The 23,612-nt window shown below is 41.5% G+C and overlaps 2 protein-coding genes across 2 annotated transcripts; both read left to right on the forward strand.

The window, feature by feature from the left end:
- The first annotated feature begins 767 nt into the window (after nucleotides 1-767).
- LOC118964407 (transport and Golgi organization protein 1 homolog) lies at nucleotides 768-5,477 on the forward strand. The gene is made up of 5 exons (XM_036975457.1): nucleotides 768-1,443; nucleotides 2,290-2,423; nucleotides 4,033-4,119; nucleotides 4,250-4,854; nucleotides 5,096-5,477. The coding sequence occupies exons 1-5, from the start codon at nucleotides 1,323-1,325 to the stop codon at nucleotides 5,475-5,477; spliced, it is 1,329 nt and encodes a 442-aa protein (XP_036831352.1). The 5' UTR covers nucleotides 768-1,322.
- Nucleotides 5,478-6,819: 1,342 nt separating this feature from the next.
- On the forward strand, nucleotides 6,820-21,700 carry LOC110512438 (transport and Golgi organization protein 1 homolog). Its single transcript, XM_036975592.1, has 22 exons — nucleotides 6,820-6,982; nucleotides 7,071-7,204; nucleotides 8,987-9,112; nucleotides 9,237-9,258; nucleotides 9,384-9,472; nucleotides 9,578-9,655; nucleotides 9,785-9,895; nucleotides 10,347-10,418; nucleotides 10,536-10,640; nucleotides 10,758-10,880; nucleotides 11,055-11,136; nucleotides 13,078-13,130; nucleotides 13,242-13,344; nucleotides 13,422-13,560; nucleotides 13,744-13,936; nucleotides 14,126-14,193; nucleotides 15,614-15,702; nucleotides 19,103-19,162; nucleotides 19,268-19,314; nucleotides 19,505-19,561; nucleotides 20,455-20,804; nucleotides 20,948-21,700. The coding sequence occupies exons 1-21, from the start codon at nucleotides 6,829-6,831 to the stop codon at nucleotides 20,680-20,682; spliced, it is 2,133 nt and encodes a 710-aa protein (XP_036831487.1). The 5' UTR covers nucleotides 6,820-6,828; the 3' UTR covers nucleotides 20,683-20,804; nucleotides 20,948-21,700.
- The last annotated feature ends 1,912 nt before the right edge of the window (nucleotides 21,701-23,612 follow it).

Raw genomic sequence — 23,612 nt, forward strand, 5'->3', positions numbered from 1 at the left:
CCCGGGTGTGTCCCCGGATAAATGCACCAATTCCCCATTCATTGGGGAGACCCTCCATGCATGCACACTTATAGATTTTGGTTGTGGCATTTTTGTGGCCATTTGGTTGCTTTGGTACCTTTCAACACTCTTCATTATCACCTTTATGCACACAAACACTCACCATTGTTAATTGTATTTAGTTTACTTCAGTTAATAAATATATTTTGTTATTCCTTATCTCCACCTTGTCTCCTTTTTGTTACGAACTTCGAGCTGGTTCGTGATGAGATGAGTAATGCTAGATACGGAAACATTATTCAAGTGGCAGTGATCCATTTCTAAAATTGGCAGTGATTCCAAATCTTTGTCTATAGGCAGCCGCCTCTGATGTGCTAGTGATGTTTCGCAGTCTGATGGCCTTGAGATCGAGAGACTGAAAAACAGCTTCTGTCTACACAGACCCTGGTTTGATTCCAGGTTGTATCACAACCAGCTGTGATTGGGAGTCCCATAGGGAAGCGCACAATTGGCCCAGCGTTGTCCGGGTTTATCCGGGGTAGGCCGTAATTGTAAATAAGAAACTATTTTTTAACTGACTTGCCTAGATAAATGTTAAATCAAAAAATGTAATTAAATAAATTGTCTTTGGTATAGGCCTGTAATTTGTTGCAATGCTTTTTTTTGTCATTTCATTGGCAATGACATGCAGCTTGGATCATTACGGTCATTGAGGGTCCTCCCAAATGTGAGTAAAATTATGTCCTCAGGTTTAATGGGGTGATTGTAGTCTAGTCGGGTGGGAGTGGCTACTATTTTGATAACGGGTGAAACAAAAACAACTGGATCGCCAACCCGTAGCTTCGTCCAGCAACTAGGCATTTGTATTAACATTTATTTGATCAATTCTGACTTTTACAGGTTAATATAAATGTAGTTTATAGCCCACCCTGAAAATGTGAGTCACATCCTCTCTGTTTTTCAGGCACTGGGTACCAAAACAATCAACATGTGCTTTTGATGTATCATAATAAATCTGCGGTAGTCAGATCGTCAAATCAAATGGGATTTTGCGTTCACTTGTCAGTAAACTTGTGGACGGTTTAGTTCTATCCAACAAATACGTGATAAACCCGAATCAGAACTTGTATTGTGACGCAATAAGAAGCTTTTATTCTGCGTTCTGGTTTCATGTCCTTGCTCTTATTTTTGACATTATCTGCCCAGATTTTGATATTTGCCTCTACGATCAACATCCTACGAATTGTTCCAGCCTTGGATTTTCCGACGTGTAGGCTTCATCTGCTCATGCTCCAGCAGAACCAGCCAGCCCAATTACCAACATGGCTGTAAATGTTTCTTACGTATACATTTTTATTTTATGTATTCATAATTTCATATCCAAAGCCGCAGTCGAAGGGAGATTCTCCGACTTCAAAAGCTGTGCAGACGAGGAATGCAGTAGTAAGTACTTGGCACTGAACTCAAGCGAACTTTCAGGATGCTTCCATCTTTCCATAGCTAGCTAGCTTGACCGGTGTTGTCATTTCAAAGGGAAGTTGTAAATACCAATACATAATAACCTAATGTAACGGATGTGAAACGGCTAGCTTAGTTAGCGTGGGCGCTAAATAGCGTTTCAATCAGTGACGCCACTTGCTCTGAAACATTGAAGTAGTAGTTCCCCTTGCTCTGCAAGGGCCGCGGCGTTTGTGGAGCGATGGGTAACGATGCGAGGGTGACTGTTGATGTGTGCAGAGGGTCCCTGGTTCGCGCCCGGGTACTGTGCGAGGGGACGGTTTAAACTTATATTTACATTGATGCTGTTGACCCGGATTACTAGTTGACTAACTAGCTACATGACAACTTGCCAGTTGATCTGGCGACTGCCACTAGCTAGCTACACACAATAAGAGATGTGCTTGATTGTAATCAACCTCTATAGTTACTTACTAAATGGACCATAAATATATAAAATTCTGTTGGCTTAGGAAGCAAATTGCAAGATGGTAATAGGCCTGGTTAGCTATAAAGCTAGCTATTGCACCCCTCTGCTTGCAAGTTCTTCTCTTTTTACATCTACCTTATCAAGACAAAAACAATATTCTATTTACCCTTAATGCTTGGCTTTCCTTTTGAATACTATGGCTCTGTAAAAAGAGAAGCAGATAAAACAAGGCTTACTTTAGTGATTTGTATTCTATTCACGCTCTGATTGTGCATGGGGCACAAAGGGTGGACGCTGAGGTAATGGGCTGAAATCTTTGGTAGGGGTGAAACAACTGATCTTTGAATCATTCCTCTCCACAGTGCTCTTGTGCCGGGGGAAAGCTTTTAGCGATTTCACCGGACCAGACTGTCGGTTTCTGCCATTTAAAAAAGGAGAGACTATATATGTCTACTATAAACTCTCAAGCCAAAGGACAAATATATGGGCAGGGAGTGTAAGTATGAGTTAATATTTCATTACAGCACCTGTCAAACGTTTGGACACATCTACTTATTCAATGGTTTTACTTTATTTGTACTATTTTCTACATTGTAGCATAATAGTGAAGACATCAACACTTTGGAAAACACATGGAATCATGTAGCAACCAAAAAAGTGTTAAACAAATCAAAATATATTTTAGATTCTTCAAAGAATCCAATGTCTTGATGACTGCTTTGCACACACTTGGCATTCTGTCAACCAGCTTCATGAGGTAGTCACCTGGAATGCATTTCAATTAACAGGTGTGCCTTATTCAAATTTTATTTGTGGAATTTATTTCCTTCTTAATGCGTTTGAGCCAGTTGTGTTGTGACAAGGTTCGGGTGGTATACAGAAGATTTGGTAAAATACCAAGTCCATATTATGGCAAGAACAGTGCAGTCGCAAAAACCATCAAGTCCTATGATGAAACTGGCTCTTATGAGGACTGCCACAAGAAAGGAAGACCCAGTGCTACCTCTGCTGCAGAGGATAAGTTCATTAGAGTTAACTGCACCTCATATTGAAGCCCAAGTAAATGCTTCACAGAGTTCAAGTAACAGACATAGCCCAACATCAACTGATCAGAGGAGACTGTGTGAATCGGGCCTTCATTGTTGAATTGCTGCAAAGAAACCACTACTGAAGGACCCTAATAATAATAATAAGAGACTTGCTTGGACCTAGACACATGAGCAATGGACATTTAGACTGGTGGAAATCTGTCCTTTGGTCTGATGAGTACAAATTTGAGAGTTTTGGTTCCAACTGCCGTGTCTTTGTGAGATGCAGAGTAGGTGAACAAATTATCTCGACTTGTGTGGTTCCCACCGTGAAGCATGGAAGAGGTGTGGGGGTGCTATGCTGGTGACACTGTCTGTGATTTATTTAGAATTCAAGGCTCACTTAACTGGCATGGCTACCACAGCATTCTGCAGTGATACGCCAACCCATGTGGTTTGTGCTTAGTGGGACTATTATTTGTTTCTCAGCAGGACAATGACCCAACACACCTCCAGGCTGTTTTGGGCTTTTTGTGTGTTTTTTTTTTTTTGAGTGATGGAGTGCTGCATCAGATGACCTGGCCTCCACAATCTCCCGACCTCAACCCAATTTGAGATGGTTTGGGATGAATTGGACCGCAGAGTGAAGGAAAAGCAGCCAACAAGAGCTCAACATATGTGGGAACTCCTTCAAGACTGTTGGAAAAGCATTCCTGGTTCAACAACACCACAAGCATTTTGCGACACCTGCAATAACATCTGCTAAACAAGTGTATGTGACAAATAAAATTTAATTTGATTTGGGCTACTTTGAAGAATATCAAATATATTTAGATATTTTTTGTACACTTTTTGGGGGTTACTACATTATTCCATATGTGTTATTTCATAGTTTTGATGTCTTCACTATTATTCTACAATGTAGAATATAAAGAAAAACTCTTGAATGAATAGGTGTGTCCAAACTTTCTTACTGGTACTTTATGTGATAACATTGCAGTCTAGAAGGAATGTTGAAGCTTTTTCTGTTTTGTTAACATGTTTCATTCTCTGTTTTGTTTCCATTTCTTACAATAGGTTGGTAACCGCTTTGGTTACTTCAATAAGGACCAACTCGTAATGAATCACATATACACTGAAAAAGAATTGGAGATTCCTGCTGAGGTAAGTCAATAAATAGATGTAGGCCTAGTTCACTACTGCCAATGCATCATCGCTTAAAACATTATCTGGAATGACTGAACTTCTTTCTGAAATAGGTAGTATGACTCAAACAATGTTTTTTTCTTTTCAGGAAACCGACTTTGTTTGCTTTGACACTGGACACGATAAGTTTGACAGTTATGACATTGATTCACTGTTAGGTTCCTCTTTATTGTTAACAGACGAGGAGGAATCTTTGCAAGTAACCACAGAGACTTTTTACCTAAACAAAAGTGCTGAGAGCACCACGGTGGAAGTGGATGAGCCTCCACCTGAAGTGACATTGTTAGAAAATGATGAGATTGATAGGGATGTTCCTGAGGACATTGATAAGGTTGTAGAGGTTCTAGATAATGATGATCTGAGACATTTTGAGGCTTTAGAGTCCTCTCTGCCTCAGCCTGAAACTCTTGACACAAAGGGAGTGGAATATAACACTGTACTTGAGACCACAGCTGAGAGGATCAAAGATTACCTTCAGAAAGATCAGCAGAGGACAGAGGACTCTGTGCCGTACAGTGTTGTTGAACCAGAGGAAGGTGAGATCAAAGAAACCCCCTCAGAACCTCTATCCAAAGATGATCCTGAGTTAGAAAATGCACCTGATGGTTTTTCAGAAGGCAGACCTATTCCGGAGTTAAAAACCACACTTGGAATAACTTTTGATGCTGTCACTTCCAATGATGAGGAACTGAGGTGACTCATAAAGTGACAAGACTGAATATCAGCAGGATGAGGAAAGTGATTATCATCTCAGGGAAACTCCATTGCTGGCTTTTTCTGAAGAAAGTTCTAATTTGGAACACGAGAACATTCTGGAATCTGATCATACAGATGAGGAAGACAGTCTATCAGAGGTACCTCATACACAGAAACAGGACTCCAAGGACAATAACCTGTGGTCTGCATTTGGTGATACAGTTTTTAACATTGTCAGTGGTGGGGAAAGAATAGCTCATGTTGCCAGTTCAGAGGAAGATGAGGAGGATGACGAAGGTGAGACTACACCAGAGCAGCCTCCCAAAATTGAAGAACCCAAGGAGTCATTTGGCTGTTCTACTTCCTCTGAGCTAATCTTTGAGCAACCTGCGGACTCTAATTTCAGTGAGGATGCTGTCAAAGTACCTGATGAGGATTCTCAGATGTTGCAGTTTGAGGATGAATCTGAAGAAGCTGACATTGAACCTTCAACACCTCCTGCTGATGAGGCAGGACACACTGAGGCTTTAGCAGAGAATCTTACAGTAGATGACAGCCCAGTCCCTAAACAGCTCTCACAGACAGACATGCTCTCAGACTTTGATAGTAAAATTAACTGAATTAGAGCATGAAACAAGCTGTTGAAGAACTCCCCATACAAAAAGAGGAGTCAATAGATTTCTCACAAGTAGAGAATACATTTAAACAGGGTGGTACAGAGCTTTTCAGACTATTGCGAGAACCATACCAGAAGATCCCAGATCCAAGTAAAAACACAATGGTGAAAGAGAGCCATCTTGAACTCCCCATAGAGGAGGATGATTCAATACACCTAGTGGGGGAAGAGATTGAGGAAGAGTTGCTAGAGGATGAAAATGCGGTATTGTCTTCATCCAAAACTGAGCACACTGATGAAAATGACACAGAAAGTCTATCTGAATTTGGGTCAGAGCAACCCAATAATTATACACAAACCGATGTTGTATCCAGTGATGTGTTGGATGTGGTCCAACACGACGAGGCTATTGACATAGAACCTGAGGTGCATGAGACTGAAAATGATGCTGAAAGCCACACACCCTCACTTAAAGATACAGTTCTGGATCCCCTTCCAAACAAGGAGACGGAATACAGTGACAATGTGTTGAGGCTGACACTATTGCGAGACCACTTCAAGGAGGAGGATATGGAGCGCCTCCAAAAGATTCTAGGTCTTCAGAATCTCTTTAGGGTGGAGTTCCTGTGTTCTGACCTGGAGCTGAAGGCTGCCTGGCTGTCCCAGACAAACACCAGTAAGGACATTGAAAAGGTGCTGGAAGCCATTTTGGAAGCCTCTGAAACCCCAATCCTGGATGAGATTGAGAGGATGCTGGATGCCCAGGAGAATCGCTGACCTGCAGCAGGAGGCTGGTGAGTTTGTTGAGGAAGCTTCCATCTTGGACGACTTCCAGGAATTGGTGTTCACCCTGAGTCAGAAGTACTCAACGGCCAGAAACAGTGCTCCCATGGCAGTGGGCAGTCAACTACACCCTGACACAGGTAATATATATTTTTTTCAGTTTATGTTCATGTCAGAGTATAGGAGGATTAAAACCTTTCGTTAAATAAATATTTGGAAAGTCTCATTACATTGCTAATGACGTGATAATAATGCCTGGAGATTTGGTTTGCAGAATAAGCTGTATTTAAGAAATGCCCAAGAAGTACAACAAAGTAAATAGTAATCTGTTGACAGAACAAATACACTTCCTGACAATGACAGTTAGATTGTAATGCATGAACATTTACTCACTGCTTGCACCTCTCTGAATGTTTCAAAAGATGTGGATATGTCTGATGATGCGGAGGAAGAGAAGACATTCCCGCAGTCTGTGGAGGACATAGACAAGGACAACCTCACTGTGACAGAGACGGGTGAAGAGACTAAGGCACCTGAGAAGCCTGCCCTATGATAGTCACAAGATACCATATATGGGCATTGATGAGGATAGTGGGTACTTGAACAGAAACAAAGACAATCAGGCAAGCTCTAAAACTCCAGAAGAAATCCAGAGGGGCCCTCAAACTATTTTGGAAAATACCTTGGACATGGGACTTAGCGTAGACATGGATCACCCTCCCTCAGGTAGGTTCATTATATTTCCCTACTTTTGAAATTGTGGTGAGATGTAAACTGTATGCATTAACCTAATTTGCTTGTGCTGTATTTCCAGGATCTCTGGAGTCACCTCCTGTCACTGATTTCCATGAAGATGAGCAGAGTGGTTCATCATTCGTATCAGTGCTAATTTTATCTGGTCATCTCATCACCCTGTTTTATGAGTATCTTGGAATATATGGTGTTATGGTAAGTTACTTCATGTATTTCTCTCTTGTGAATGGGCTTTCCTTTCCATTGTAATTGACTAATTGCCTGCATGTAGTGCTTAGGACTCAAGTATTCATACTTATTTTATTATTGCTGGGACAATGCATGTATTATTTTTATTTGGGGGGGCATTTGCCATGCTGACAGCGTTACCCAACCCTTCCCCTTTTTTTCAACTGGTAGTTGAGTACAGCACCGTTTCCGTTAAATTAAACGTTCCAGAACGTAAAAACGTACTGAATGCAGCCCAGGTTCAGTGATCCTTTCCCATTTTTTTGTAGACGTGTTCTAGTGAAGTGTAGGCTGAAGTTAAGTGTCCACAGCCGGTGTTTTGCTTATTGAGTGGGATATAAATGATCCCGCCGCTCGTTTTACCAGGCTTTGCGTAGAGTAACCTCCTTTCAGAGTAACCTCCTAGCCTCCTTTCAGAACTCTAAAAGGAGGCTAGTAGACATGTTGTTGGCGAAGCAGAGCCAGCATTGGCCAGCTAACCTTCAAGCTTAGGTTATAGTAGCTAGAAAGATAGGTACATATTGTCCTCTCCTGGGTAAATAGAACCACGATGAAGGATCCTCTCCAGTAGTCGACAACGTTGATCAGTTGGTGAAATTAGGATTTTCGGGTTTACGCAAACGACTTGCATTGCAAGTCACAAGCCAAACTAACTTGATAGCCAGCTCAACTGTCAAAGTAACGTACAGGTAGCGATGGATTCGGAAGAAACAACCCCATTACCCACTTTGCCCCTGATGACAGAATTTGATCAACTGTCTGTCTTGTACTGTCTTGTACTTCAATATGCTAGTAGTTGGCTACAATGTAGCTAGCTGGCAAGTCAAGTCTTAGGCCGCCATATGGCTGGCTGGCTAGCTACATTTGAAACTGAATCTTGTTGGCAACTTCATTGTCTTGGGGAATGATTTTGTCCAACAATACCTAATGCATTTCCCAAATAGTTGCAGCCTAGAATGGGTCACTTGATTGCTCTTAGTTTCGATTTGTTTCGAAGTGGAAGTTGCCTGTCCTCTTCCTCATTAAAAAAAATGGCTCACTTTCCAGACTAGCAGTATCTGTTCTTCCTGTATCTGGGTCTCAGATCGAGAGGTGCCTTGAAGTTGTTGAATTTTGCTCTGACAGCTTCCCCTTTACATAACTATCACCTGAGGTTACATGCCATTCAAATCTACACATGGCTCATGTCTAGTAATATGTTATGTAATCATCTGTTTTGTTTATTGGCCATTTTACAGGGTGAAAGGCTACATGATGCAATCTTTTGCACTCTAAATCCACATAGGCCTAAGGCTTGTTAGTTAGATCCACTCTGTGGTGATTTCATTTAGCTATTCCCTGAATTTCACTGAGAGACTGCGATGGAAGTTCTGTATGTATTGTGCTAAGGTCACCATGGATGGACAGTGTTAGGACCCCAGGCCAATCCAATCCCAATTGATTACATAAGGTCAAGGCAAATCTTCTCTCTATTGATTTTGATCAACAACTAGGTTATAGTCTATGTCTATTTCTAAACCCACCTTGATTTGATCTGAAGATATGCCTCTTTGCATTGACCTAGAGGGTGCTCAGTGGGATATCCATTAGCCATGCTTGTAAACGGAACACTGGAATGCCTGATGGTTTAGTTCAATGTTTTTAACATCACTTATTTTCTTCTGTCATCTCAGGCCAACTATTACCCAACTTATTTGCTAAGTCCTGACATGTGCTGTCGTAATACTGATTGGACCTGTCTCTCCCCAGATGGTCACCAGCCTGCCAGAGCACTGGAAGTCAGGTCCAGACTTCTACAGCGTGTTCTGTGAACCCGTGCTGGTCACTGCAGGTGCCGGGGTCATCGGCTTCCTCTTCTGGAGTAGCATTCTATCTGTAAGTCGTTGTTGCACAGTTACCGCTTTCATAATTTCTGATTGCTTTATGTTATTCTATGATGTATTGTATGCTACCATTGAGGAGGCTGTTTGCTGCCACTTTTTTGTTTTCCTCCTCACAGGTCAAAAGCAAGTCATATCTAAGTAAGTTCTTCTCTCTGGCTATTTAGGGTGCATAGTGAATCCTCATTCATATTGCTTACAGGCTGTTGTCCTTGTCACGTGTAAACCAGTGTCTGATTTCATATTCTCGTCATGTATTTTATTAGTTACTGAAAAAGAGCTGGTGGACAGGATGAAAATGCTTGAACAAGAGAAGAAGGAGATACTCCAAAAGGTCGCTGAACTGCAGCAACGGGTAAGTTGCAGAGACTTTTCACTGACTAAGATCCAGAATTTTGAGTTCAATGTGAATTAAGGGACATAATGTTTTGACAGTATATTTCTACTGGGTTCCCCTTAGGGCGAAGAACTTAAAGAAAATCAAAAGCTGTCTGAAAAATCTGCCACTTTCTCTCTGGAGAAGATCCAGGATTTGGAGGTGTCTCTGAGAAATATTATCTTGATCACATGTCATTGTCATGCTGACAATTATTTCATTTTTTATTATAATTGTTTTCTTCTCCATAGTGTTTAAATTGACTACGCATTTTCTTTTTCTATCCAATAGAATATTGTGCAAGAGATGGAGAGACAAAATGAGCTCCTGGATGAGGAAAATCACTTACTCGCCATATCCTTTGACAAAGAGCGGGCCAACACTGCGAAACATGACGATATGGTGAGTAGTATTGAGCGATTTGGCATGTAATTAAAATGTTTCAGAACAACCAATTCTCTGACTGTCGGTTCAATTATTTGAATTCCATTAAGTTAGTTTATTATGTGAGCTCAATGTGCCGTTTCTGTAGAGAGAAATCAAATCAAGCACAAACTTTGGGACGTTGTAGTTTTCAACAGGCAAATAAATATTCAACATAGTTTAGTGCAGAAAATGTGGTAATTGACTAAAATGACCACAATCCATTACAGCTACCTGGACTTGTGCGGGCAGTCACAGAGAGAAAGTGACAGCCTGCAAACGAAAGAGACACCCTAGAGAGCAGTTGCTTTCGTGATGTAGACAGCATAGGCAGCTACTATTAGCCAGCTACTATCCTAAATAGGATGGCTCGTTGATGAGCACAGAGAAAGATGGTTGTCATTATGCTTATCATTATCTTTGCCCATAGATGTCCGAAATGGACAAAACCATTGAGAAGTTGAAGCGCAGCAAGAAGAAGACCCAGGACGCACTCTCCAAGGTATATGTCAAATACGTGAACATGCCCAATGAAAATATGTCAAATATATTAACATTGCAACAATCAAATGTAAAGTGTTTATTTCCTTTTAACTTATCCTTATCATTGAATCTGTAGTCTACCATTCTGATGGATGAAGTCAAGCTCCGTGAAGATGCCCGGAATGTCCAGCACCAGGTTCTGGAGAAGGATATTGCCACCCTGAAGGAGGAGAACCTCTCGGTGAGTACCAATATGTAACAACGATTCACAATTTAAGCCTCAAGACATTGTGTAGGACTCATTGGCCATGCAGGGCCTGCATAGCACCGTCCTTATGACCTAATTTCCTTGTTACAGCTGCACCATGCTGCCAAGTTGTGGGAGGAGAAGCACAGGGAGACAAGAGAGCAGATCAAAGTCTACCACAAGTCTCAGAAAGACCTGGAGGATTCCCTCGTTCAAAAGGACCACAACGTTGAGGTTTGTTTTTTACACGTTACGATATTGTTACACACATCAATTCCTGTTCACACCTTCTCAAATGCACCTTGATGACAAAGAAACATGTCACCTTTATTATGTTCCAAAAAAATACTTCTTGACTGATTCCAGGGGAAAAGTGTCTCAATTGGTGCTTCTCAACCTCTCTGGCAGGTTCTGTCTGACCTGCTAGGAGACCTGGAGGCCTGCGATGACCTGAAAGGTGGAGTTGTGGCTAACGGGGAAGCCTTTAACGGTAAGTCACCTGACACTGTGTCCTAATCAGAGGAGGCTGGTGGGAGGAGCTATAGGAGGACGGGCTCCGTGTAATGGCTGGAATGGAATTAAAAACATGGAAACAGTGTGCTTGACTCTGTTCCGTTTACGCCATTATAGTGAGACGGTCCTCCTATAGCTCCTCCCACCAGCCTTCTCTGATTAGGATACCGTCATGTGATTTGGTCTTATGTAGCAACATTTTAAATCGTTTTTTACATTGGGTTAAGGTAGAGACTTGGAGCAACAAAATGGTATTTCATACACTACAGTTGAGGAACAATGGGAAAGTAGTTCTGCTTTGAAAGTTAATAAGCTTGTAACTCATACTGGAGAGCTCTTCTTTGTCTATACCCATTCAGCATTGTTCACACCCTCTTTAACCTTAGCCCCACCCATCTCTTTAAGGATTCACATGTGAGGTCGTGTACTAAACAACCAAAGATTTCAAGACTAAAGGCTGGTTTACACTACGTCTATCGACATGTCTGTCGACAGTTGTCGCGGTGACATGAACATTCTATTATGAAGAGAAAATCGAATCACAAAAACGACAGGCCGCATGACATCAGCAGCCTGGTGGTCCAAAATAGCATAATTGGTGTATTTTAACACCAATAAACCCAACCATTTAAAAATGGAATTTTGTATATGTCAATCTAGCAAACCAAGAACATTTCTAAACATTGGTTTGGTTTGTTTCTAGCTTGTTAGTTGGCTAGCCAGTTCAAATAATGACCATATCATATACCTGACAAAGTCTTAACTTTAGCTAATTAGTATTCATTATTACAGGAAAATAAACTCACAACAAAATCATTATATACAAATTAAGAAAATAGTTTACGGATATTAGTGTGACGAAGTAAAAGCAGGGTATTCTACTGGAGAATTTTAGTACTTGGACAGTGTCTCGTTGGCCTAACGTTATATCCTAATTTGGACTTTTATGCAGGTCATGTTCTTCACATATTACCGTCTCTGGTGATCACACACATATCAAATAAAATCTGGTTACTTGCATAGTGGAGACTTTTGTTTAGCTAGCTAAACAATTAACCATAATCCAAACTCATAACGTTACTACCTTGAATGAATCCCCTGGTAGCTAAAACTAACCAACTAGTTCAATGTTAACCTAGCTAGCTAACATTAGGCTATAACTAGAAATGCAAATGCGTCTGCGATATGAATAATATTATTACACAGATCAATCACTTAACATTTAGCTGGCGATCCAGCCAGCTAACGTTAGCTAGCTAACAATATGCTTTATTTTGCAATGAGAAAACGACTTTCTGACAATTAGAAACTTATATCTGAAAATAGTTTCCCTTAATTTGAAGATGTATAAAACACCTGTCTCCAGAATACAACGGCCTTCAATGTGTTCTATTTTCGACTGCCTCTGCATATTTGCAATCAAACCACAGAATTTTCTCCATCTACTTAGCTATCATACTCTGCTTCCACCGGACAGTCCACTGATTTCAAAACTTGGTCCTCCTAAAAGTGGAGAGCATCTTTTCAAAAAAGCTGCGTTAGAAAGGATTACTTACACATACTGAGAAGCTCATGTTATAGACCAAAGCGTGCTACATGGCAGACCAATCCGAACTCGTTTCATGGCGCGTCCAGCTCATCCATTATCTCAGCCAATCAAGACTAGAGGGAAGGTTCCTTCCTTTTTCTGTGGCTAAACTAACTCGGCTCGTAGTTTACCATTTTTACTCGTATTTACGGATGGTATACAAGTTTGTTATTAAGGCACATGGAAGTTCACATACCAGAAGGCATTTTGCAAAAAAGAAAACGCATTTTGATAGTTATACATTCAAATGCCTCTCCTGTGAATTATTGACACGGTACATACGCCTACTTTCCTGAAACGTGTCACTGTGTTTACTATTATTTGTTTCAGACAAGCAGACCATCATCCAAAACCGCGTTAAGCAAATGATGGTCGTCTCTCGGGTAAGACTGAGTTCTTTCTTGAACAGACCCAGATTTCTGTGTACCTGAAGGCAGGTAAAACTTGTGCTCAGAACCAAGAAGTGTGTCAACTCTTGCACTAACTGTTGGCAGAACTTTCCACAGGTCCAGACCACTCTGTCTGTTGTGGAGAAAGAGCGCGATCGCTTCATGACCAAGCTGCTGAACGAAGAGAAGTCCAGGAAAGAGCTGGAAGGTATGTCCCAGCAACTAGAATTTGATAGGCATCACTACCTTTTCTCTCTCAACACTGTTAACTTTTTTTTGCCACAGAGCAATTTCAGAAGTTGGAGCATGACATCTTGTTGGTGAAAAGTGACAAGAACCACATGGAGAACCAGTACAAGACCCTGCAGCAGAAGAATGACATCATGACTGAGATGTACCAGCAGAAGGAGAACGCTTTGCAGCAGTAAGTAGAATCAGAAGTGGTGCAGTTCATGCATTAATACTATAGTAGGGTTTGTTCTCCATGGTTCCACAGCGTAAAAAAACAAATAATAATTGTCTTTTACTGTATTCTTTTACTGTAAGGTTTGAGGTTTTCAAATGGACTTAAAGTAGAGTTTGATTTAATTTGTTTGTCGCCTTACAGGAAGCTGACCAAGGAGGAGTTTGAGCGCCCCAACAAGGAAGACCGGCTGACGAAGGTGGACAGCAAGGCCCTAGAGGAGGAGGTCAAGGTGTGTAGGCAGCGCGTTAAAGAGATCCAGGATAAGCTGAAACGGACCGAGAAGTCCTACAAAGCCCAGATCATTAAGCAGGAGCAGAAATCTCACGAGAACTGGGTTTGTACAATACAACTTTTTTTTTGTCCATTTGTTAAAGAAACAACATGTCTCATTTCTCAACCCCCATCGATGGCACATACATTAGGATCAGGACATTTTTTTTTAAAGTATTCTGTTTGGCCAGTCATTTGTAAGGTGAATTTAGTCCAAAACAGGAGATTTTAAATGTCTATTCCTTCTCTCTAGGCGATTGCACGCGCCGCAGAGCAAGCTATGTTCAACGAGAAGAAGGAAAACATTCACCTTCATAACTTGTGAGTGCAACACTAAAACAACAGACTCAATTGGGCTATACCAATGCAGGGCTCAAGGCTTATTTAGTTGATGGCACCAGCACATGATTTGGTTGCATACATTTTTCGCCACTGCACGGATATAATGACCTGACCTGTGTCCCATAATGTACCTGCATTCCATACAGAACCAGGCTAATAATGACTAGCCATCTTTACATTAGCATGCCCTTGAGTTCTAACATTGATTTGGATAGATTTACTCAGGGTGCAATGTGACTTTTTTGTCAGTGGAAGTTTATAAATCCATTGAGATGCATGCTTTCTCTCTCTATTCAGCTAGTAATAGGCTACATTTGGTTATTAATTCATGATATATTAAAAAGCTGTATGATATAATTTTGCAATTTTGCTGTTTGTTAGAATTGCGGAAATGTATTTTCTAAAGTAAGCCTGTAAAATATTATTTTACATTTAAAAATAGTATGTTGTCCCTTAATCAAGACAGACTGCTTTTTGAAGGAGAGTTCAATATGTCTACAGTAGGCTAGCCAAGACAAGTGCTAGTTGTCTTTGTAGCTTTCTTTTTTGTACACTATCAACAGTAGCCAGTAGAATATTTTTTTTCTCCAGTGACAAGCGAACTGAGATGGTATTCTAGGATTCAAAAAGTAAGATATTTCTTCTAACACATCCAGGGAATGCATGATTGGAATTTTGATGTGAAACCTGTCCAATTAGGATCCAAAATGATCCAATATGTCTGCCTACACAGCTTGACCTAGGCTATATTATTCACCACCTGAGGAAGTGGAAACTCAAAACACTTATCTAGATTGATAACTCTAAATATGTTAATGTTACTAGATAGCTAATTTATTAGCAAATGTAATGTCTTACAAAAGATTTCCAGCACTAGGCCCGTCCAGGCTACTGGATGTAGCCCTATTCACTGCAAATGGTGCACTCCACCGGCGCATCAAAACCATGTACTACATAGCCTACTCCGGTTGTTAAGTGGTGCCATGAGCTCCATCTTGAGAGCTGAGAAATGTCATTGTATACTCACAGAAAGCTGTGACTCTCCTCTCTGTAACTAGAACAACAGTAGCTGCTTTGCAAACGGCCTTTTTCCGAATTGCATTTTAAGCAGCGGTCATATGGTTGTGCTAATTAGAATGCGCACCTCACCTATTGCTCACTCAAAATGGAGACAGGCAGATCCTTTCATTTGGTTAATTTTTGGTCAATATCACATTTACTTTTTGAATGAGTCATAATAGTAAAGTAAAAAGAGAAGCATTGTGAACCAAAGGTTGCACCGCCAAGTCGAAGGGCCACAAATGCAAGTGTTTTGGTCACAGTTTTGCAAGCTGTATTAGTCTAGATTTGGAGGTACAGTATTGAGAATCTAAATGCCTGGTCTCTTTTTTCACCCTAGACTGACTTCCATGTCCAGCAAGCTGAATGAGCTCCGTAGGCCTCTGTTCAAGCCCACCCTTGGGATGGCTCCCATGCCTCTCCGACGAGGTAAGAACCAATCCTCAGTTCACGTGCCAGTCGCCAGCACTAAATAACGTCTGCATTCAGCTGATATGACACTATTCTTGAGGACGGAGAATCATATTTCTATCTGAACGTTCTGTAACGTTCCTGGACATTTCTATTGTCTTGTCGGTTGGATATCAGCTGTGACTGCGTTTCAAATTAGATCTTGGACTTTTTGACTGTCTGATACCCCATCTGCTGTTTGACTTCCACCCTCTGAAATGCATGTTTTCCTGAGGTTTTGATTTGTATTCCTTGCAGCTGGTCCAATGTGGAGAGACTGACAGTGTTTTGTTAAATGGTTTTGCTAAACAGGTGATTAGTATGGTCCCTCATCTGTGAGTGGAGGTGCCCCTTCCCCCCCCTCTCATGATAGAAGTTCACGGGTGCCCCCCTTGTTCACCCTTGTATGCCCTGACTCCCCGCTTTCTTTTTCACCTTTCCTTTTCCCTGTCTTTAGCTCTGCTGTGGTGTTTCAATAATTCACTTATTTTTCTTCCTACTGCTCTCATCCTGCTCCTTACTGGTACCCACCTCTGACCTTTTCCTCTTCCTAATGTTTGTCTTCTGATTACGTCCTCTCTGATTTTCAAAGACGTTCTTTCCTGTCTCTTTCACTGCCATCTTTTCTCCCTCTACTGCCATCTGTCTCACCTGTGTTTGCGTGTCCAGACGACCCAGAATGCTCCTATGCCCCTGTTTGCTTTCACAATTTGGAATAACCGCTCTTGCATGCCTCTTGCTCTTTCAGTATTATGGTGGAGTTTTTGTTGTGTTCAGCTGTTGTGTGTGGAACTCGTTAGGTTACAAAAGCTTCAGCCTTTGCTTTCCCTTGTGGGATTACTGCATTCCATACATTTTTATGTTTAAAATATACACTACCGTTCAAAAGTTTGGGGTCACTTAGAGTTGTCCTTGTTTTTGAAAGAAAAGCATTTATTTTTGTCCATTTAAAATAACATCAAATTGACCAGAAATACAGTGTCTACATTAATGTTGTAAATGACTATTGTAGCTGGAAAGTTTTTTTTTTTTTTTTTAATGGAATATCTACATAGGCGTACAGGCCCATTATCAGCAACCATCACTCCTGTGTTCCAATGGCACGTTGTGTTAGCTAATCCAAGTGTATAATTTTAAAAGGCTAATTGATCTTTAGAAAACCCCTTTGCAAGTATGTTAGCACAGCTGAAAACTGTTGTTCTGATTTAGGAAGCAATAAAATTGGCCTCCTTTTAGACTAGTTGAGTATCTGGAGCATCAGCATTTGTGGGTTCGATTACAGGCTCAAAATGGCCAGAAACGAAGCACTTTCTTCTGAATCTCGCCAGTCTATTCTTGTTCTGAGAAATGAAGGCTATTCCTTGTGAGAAATTGTCAAGACACTGAATATCTCGCACAATGCAGTGTACTACTCCCTTCACAGAACAGCGCAAACTGGCTCTAACCAGAATAGAAAGGAGTGGGAGGCCCCGGTTCACAACTGAGCAAGAGAACAAGTACATTAGTGTCTAGTTTGAGAAACAGACGCCTCACACGTTGAGGAACTGGCAAGTTCATTAAATAGTACCCGCAAAACACCAGTCTCAACAGTGAAGAGGAGACTCCGGGATGCTGGCCATTTTGAGCCTGTACTCGAACCACGCAGCCGTTATACTGCTCAGGAAGGAGACGCATTCTGTCTCCTAGAGATGAACTTAATCCTAACCGACTTGCCAAAACTATAGTTTGTAAACAAGAAATTTGTGGAGTGGTTGAAAAACAAGTTTTAATGACTCCAACCTAACTGTATATACACATACACACAGTACCAGTCAGAAGTTTGGACACCTACTCATTCTAGGGTTTTTATTTTTACTATTTTATACATTGTAGAATCATAGTGAAGACATCAAAACTATGAAACAACACATTGAATCATGTAATAACCAAAAGTGTTGAACAAATCAAAATATATTTGAGATTTTTGAAGTAGCCTCCCTTTGACTTGATGACACCTTTGCACACTCTTGGCATTCTCTCAACCAACTTCACCTGAAATGCTTTTCCAACAGTCTCTTGTTGGTTGCTTTTCCTACAATCTGGGGTCAAACTCATCCCAAACCATCTCAATTGGATTGAGGTCGGGTGATTGTGGAGGCCAGGCCATCTGATGCAGCACTCCATCACTCTCCTTGGTCAAATAGCCCTTACACAGCCTGGATGTGTGTTGGGTCATTGTCCTGTTGAAAAACAAATGATAGTCCCACTAAGCGCAAACCAGATGGGATGCCGTACCACTGCTGTGGTAGCCATGCTGGTTAAGTGTCCCTTGAATTCTAAATAAATCACAGACCGTGTCACCAGCAAAGCACTATCACACCACACCACCTCCATGCTCCACGGTGGGAACCACACATATGGAGATCATCCGTTCACCTACTCTGCGTCTCAAAAAGACACGAAGGTTGGAACCAAAAACTCTCACATTTGTACTCTTCAGACCAAAGGACAGATTTCTGTCAGTCTCATCTCCATTGCTCTTGTTCATTGGCCCAAGCCAGTGAAGTCAGTGAAGTCTCTTCTTATTGGTGTCCTTTTAGTGGTTTCTTTGCAGCAATTCGACCATGAAGGCCTGCTTCACGTGGTCTCCTCTGAACAGTTGATGTTGAGATGTGTCTATTACTTGAACTCTGAAGCATTTATTTGGGCTGGTAACTCTAATGAACTTATCCTCTGCAGCAGAGGTAACTCTTGGTCTTTCCTGTGGCATTTCTCATGAGAGCCAGTTTCATCATAGAGCTTGATGGTTTTTGCGACTGCACTTAAAGAAACTTTAAAAGTTCTTGAAATTTTCCAGATTGACTGATCTTCATGTCTTAAAGTAATGGACTGTTTCTTTTTGCTTATTTGAGCTGTTCTTGCCATAATATGGACTTAGCCCTATTTGGTAAAATACCATCTTTATAACACCCCTACCTTGTCACAACACAACTGATTGGCTCAAATGCATTAAGAAGGAAAGAAATTCCACAAATGAACTTTTAACAAGGCACACCTGTTAATTGAAATGCAGTCCAGGTGACTACCTCATGAAGCTGGTTGAGAGAATGCTAAAAGTGTGCAAAGCTGTCATCAAGGCAAAGGGTGGCTTCTTTGAAGAATCTCAAATATTCTGGTACTGGTACTTCTAGTTCTGGAAGAATAATATCCTACCATGACATGACCAAACATTTTCCTCGGACTGCAAATAGACCCGACTTTGCTATAAATAGATGGTAGCATGAACCAGTAACGTGGTCTTGAGTCAGGTGCCTAATGACAACCAGGAGAGCCAAGGTTAGCATTCTAGAAGATTTGACGTTTTACGTTGATGTATCACCGTGTATTTATTGTCCAACAGGACCACGACCTTGCGGCCGTTACCCTCCTGACCACAAACACCCAGTGGCTTCTAGACCTGGTAGGGATTGTATTTTTTGTCAATGAGGGTTGATGTGGTATTATCCCTAATCGAGCCCTTATCCTAAATCTCCTCTAATCATTCTGCCCTTTTTATCCTCCACAGACACCATGGCCCCAAGTACATCCTCACCAAGCGATCTGGGCAGCTCGGTAAGTGTCTCAAATTGACTGAAAATGTCCACAGGTTATTTACTTCCTTATTACGTAACAATGTCAGGAGGGAAAAAGTGACATGGAACTAGAGAAGGAAAGTTTCAACGAAACACCGTGAGTCCTTACGGTCTTATGGGCATCTCTCCCCCCTGTTCCTCCATCATGTGGGTGTGTTTGCACTAAACAGACCGCTCCACTAGAGTCACAGGCTGAGGCCCAGGCCTCCACAGAGAACCCAGAGGCAGTGAGTATTATGTTGGAGGCAGCAGTGGCAGGGATGTGGATGTGTGTGTGAGCATGCTTACCCCAGCCGTGGATCAGTGGCTGGGGTGGCAGTCAGCTGGGTAGTGGCTTCACAGGGTTGTCAGACTTAACATTGCTGGCTGGAGTCTGACATGCGTGGTTGCTTGTTTTAAGGAGCTTACAGACGGGCTGCGGTAAACTGAACATTTCTGCCTACTGTGTGTAGATGCCAGCGGTCTCGGTTGTTGTCAGCTCGACGGTTGTGATTTTAAAACATTGGTTGGTTGGCGAGATGGACTCTGCTCAATGGTCAACCATGCATATTTTGAAGCCTTGAGCGTAGAGCCAACGCCGCAGCTCACTGGAGTGAGTACCACGAACGGCGACAATTGCAAAACTGCTTGCCTTTTGCCGCCCTAGTCCCATTGAAGTCTGAAGACCTTTGCCGCTCCCCGTGGCCCGTCTGTAAGCTCCTTTTTATTTTTTTCCCTATATTACAACACCCACCCTCCCTCTGACCCCCACTGAATGAATTGGTGACACTGTTCTACAAAGCCATAACTTCAGCACAACTACATGATGGATATCTCAAATGTGTTATCATTTAAAGCTGTGTGTGTTTTGAGGTTAATGCTTTGTGGAAATGGTCCTGATTCTGAATCGGTGTGTAGCACTTGGTTGTGTGATTCTTGTGGGACTGTGTAACTTGACTTATTATTGTGGGATATTGTTGTCTTTCTCACCAGTGCATAATTGTTTGTTTTGTTCTAACCTAACGAAACTGTTTGAATCAGATGAAAGGGACTCTCATTGTTGGTGCCAGCAGCAGGGCTACAAGTACAATGGACCTATTGCTATTCTTTGTTTTAATATTTTTTGTTGTTGTTCCTCTAGAACACTCGACCTCAGGGTCCTGGCTCCCTGCTGGTCTCTCCCATCAGGCCCCCCCCCCGACTCAAGACCCGGCCCCCTCAGACCAGTCATCAGCCATCCCTCCGGACTCTGCTACCGTCCCATTCCCGGACGCCACCACATCCCTCCTCCCCCACCCTTCATGCCTCCCGTGTACCGACCAGACAACGGACACTCAGGCATGATGCCTCCTGGACCCCCACCGCCTAACGGACACCCGTTGATACCACCCGGACATCGGCGTCCAACTCCTGGTGCTTACAGTCCCCCTTCCCCACACAACCGGTACCTTCCTCCACCTTCTCACTATGAACCGGTGCCTCCCCCATTCGGTAGGTGGTGAATTCTGGCCCCCAGCTTTTATCTCAAGTTGAGTCTTTGTTATTCGCATCGCTAACCACAACTGAAATACTATTGTTATGTTGGTACTACAGTGTTATATTTAATTTGTTTGTTCATTTTTCCTTCTACCTAGGTGTTTCCGGCAGCACTCCTATGGCCCGACCCATGGGACCCCCACATACCTACGTGCACTATGGACCACTTGATCACTCCATCCTGCCCCCTGGGGTGGCCCCATACCCTCATGTCGGCCCCAGAGACTTCCCTGTGCAGCCACAGGTCCCACATGGCCATGACTCTTCAGTGGGCCCCCAGCCCGGCGCTGGCCCCCAGGGCCAGGGGCAAGACTATAGGTCCCAGCAGGCAACAGCTGCCCCCCAGGACTCAGACAGAAAATAAATATATGATATACTTGCAAACAACAGAAGTATCTAAAAAGTTAGTTCCTATTAAAGCATCAGAAAATCAATGTCTTATGTTTCTTGTCTGAAATGTAATAGACTTGAAGAGGAGTAGTACTGAGGCTTGTTACTCTGCAAGAGGTCCTATTGTGCAATAACATTTCTATTGTGTGACTGAGCTTTTTATAAAAGGTTATTATGTTGATTTTTGTATTCATTTCACAATGTTATCATGGTTTCCTGTGGAAATTATTATTAAAAAGAAATGGAGCCCAAGCTTTTGGGTTGCTTGATCAATCATTTCAGAAGTACCATATTATCTGAGCTCTTCCCAAAACTCTCTTCAGAATGAACTGAAAGGGAAGGTTGAAAGTCAGATGTAATTTACTGTTCTTAGGATATTTTATTAATAAAACTGGTAAAAGATACTGCAGTTTTCTATTGTTCATATGACGCATATGACAACTTTTGCGATCCATTTTAGTTTGAAAGGAAATGTCTGACAGTGCATTTTGTTTTGTATGGGTAGCTGCATTACATGTGAAAGGCCAGTAAATCACCCACTAACTGAACACCTGTCATATTACATTTGTTTCACATTTGTTTCTTTTTGTTATGTTACATCAGGAATGCATCACATTTTTTCTATTTATTATCAATAAAAAGAAAATAACCATATTTTTTTGCACGTGACTAAAGACTATTTGCATTAAATGTATATCATTGCATGCTTTGGTTAGACATGTTTTACTCTCTGTAGGTCCCAGAACTTTTCTTTGTACCCACTGACTATTTACCTCTACCAAAACACTTGACTGATTATTGGCATATCTGGAATGTTATGATGTACACTGTTATCGAGGCTGTCAAATTATTGTGTAGCTGGGCACTGCTCTGCCTGTCACCATACTGTACACTGAAAGTGGTTCTGAGTGAATGACACAGGGAAAAGTAAGGGCATACAAGCGTTTGAGTCTTATGCTATAGTCCAGGGTTTCCCAAACTCAGTCCTTTTGCCCTAGCACTACACAGTTGATTCTATTAATCAACTCATCAAGCTTTGATTATTTGAATCACGACCGAGTTTGCGAAACCCTGCTCTAGTCTACAGAAACAGTGCAGGTAGAATGAACAGGGTTTGTCATCACGTTCTAGGTTTGTATTGACATTGTACATTTCTACAGTATGTGACGCCATAAATGGAGTTACTGAAGGTTAATCATGATGACGTGGATTTAAGTGGATTTTTTGTCGACACCCAACACTTGAATTTGCTGTCTTTGTATATGCTAACAATAACTGCTACAGTATATACCCATCTGTTTATTCCTGATTTAAGTGGATAATTCTGGTAATTACTATGGGCACTCCTGCAAAGCATTCGCTAGTCTTACACGGCAGTGGCTATGTTCGTGAGAATCAAATATGTGATTCATTATGACTAACTGATCTACGAATAATGAGTTGTTTATTTTATGATGCGAGGTCATTTGTTTATCAGTCAGCAGTCACCTGCAATGTCAAACAAGCCCAGTGAAAATGTGACATGTTTGGTTTCGCTCCTTTAGTAAGTGTAAAGAAGGACCACTATTCGAACAGCATTTTGTTTATTAAAAATGAAAGTAGTGTAAATTGTCAGTCCAATGATAATGTTCATTTTCTCACAACCTGTTACCAAAAGCACAACACTGTATTGACAATCGTCAACTCTGTCGGACAGCACACACAATAATATGCACTGATTAGTGTCTCTTAATGCCGTGTTCAAAACAACTGGGAACTCAGAAATCTCCGACTTCAGTGTGTTCAAGACAACCGGGAACTCTGAAAAAAACAAGCTCTGACTGGGAGAAATCTTTTAAGTTATCCAACTCGGACTTCCAAGTTGGGAACTCTGGCACCTTTCTAGAGCTCTGACTTTCCGAGCCGAAGATCACTGACGTCATGATTTGACCAATTTTTTTCAGAGTTCCCAGATGTCTTGAAAGCACCATAAGTGTATTCAGTTAGTGCCATTACAACAAAAAAATATCAAAATGTTAATAAAATGGAGACAATGTTTAAATAGTGGTTAGCCATTGTGGCCTTGATGGGAACAGCATTCAAACAAAGGTAAAAGTCAACTTCAGTTACATGCAGCATCCTTTTCAACTCCCTTTATAACAGGATGACATGGCATCTCAGAATCCTTTTTGAATGCTAAAAAATGCATCCTTCCTCCCATCCTTGAAGTAATCACACATATAATGTGATAGGATAGATTAAAGCAAATATCCCAATATATACTTTTACCTATTAAATAACGCTAGATCAGTGATAAGGATGTAAGTAAATGAACAGGGCAGTTATATATTTTCACTGTGGCTGTGTCAAATGGGCACAATGAGATATTTTGAA

Source organism: Oncorhynchus mykiss, chromosome 4 (genome assembly GCF_013265735.2).
Source record: "Oncorhynchus mykiss isolate Arlee chromosome 4, USDA_OmykA_1.1, whole genome shotgun sequence".
NCBI classification, from domain to species: domain Eukaryota; kingdom Metazoa; phylum Chordata; class Actinopteri; order Salmoniformes; family Salmonidae; genus Oncorhynchus; species Oncorhynchus mykiss.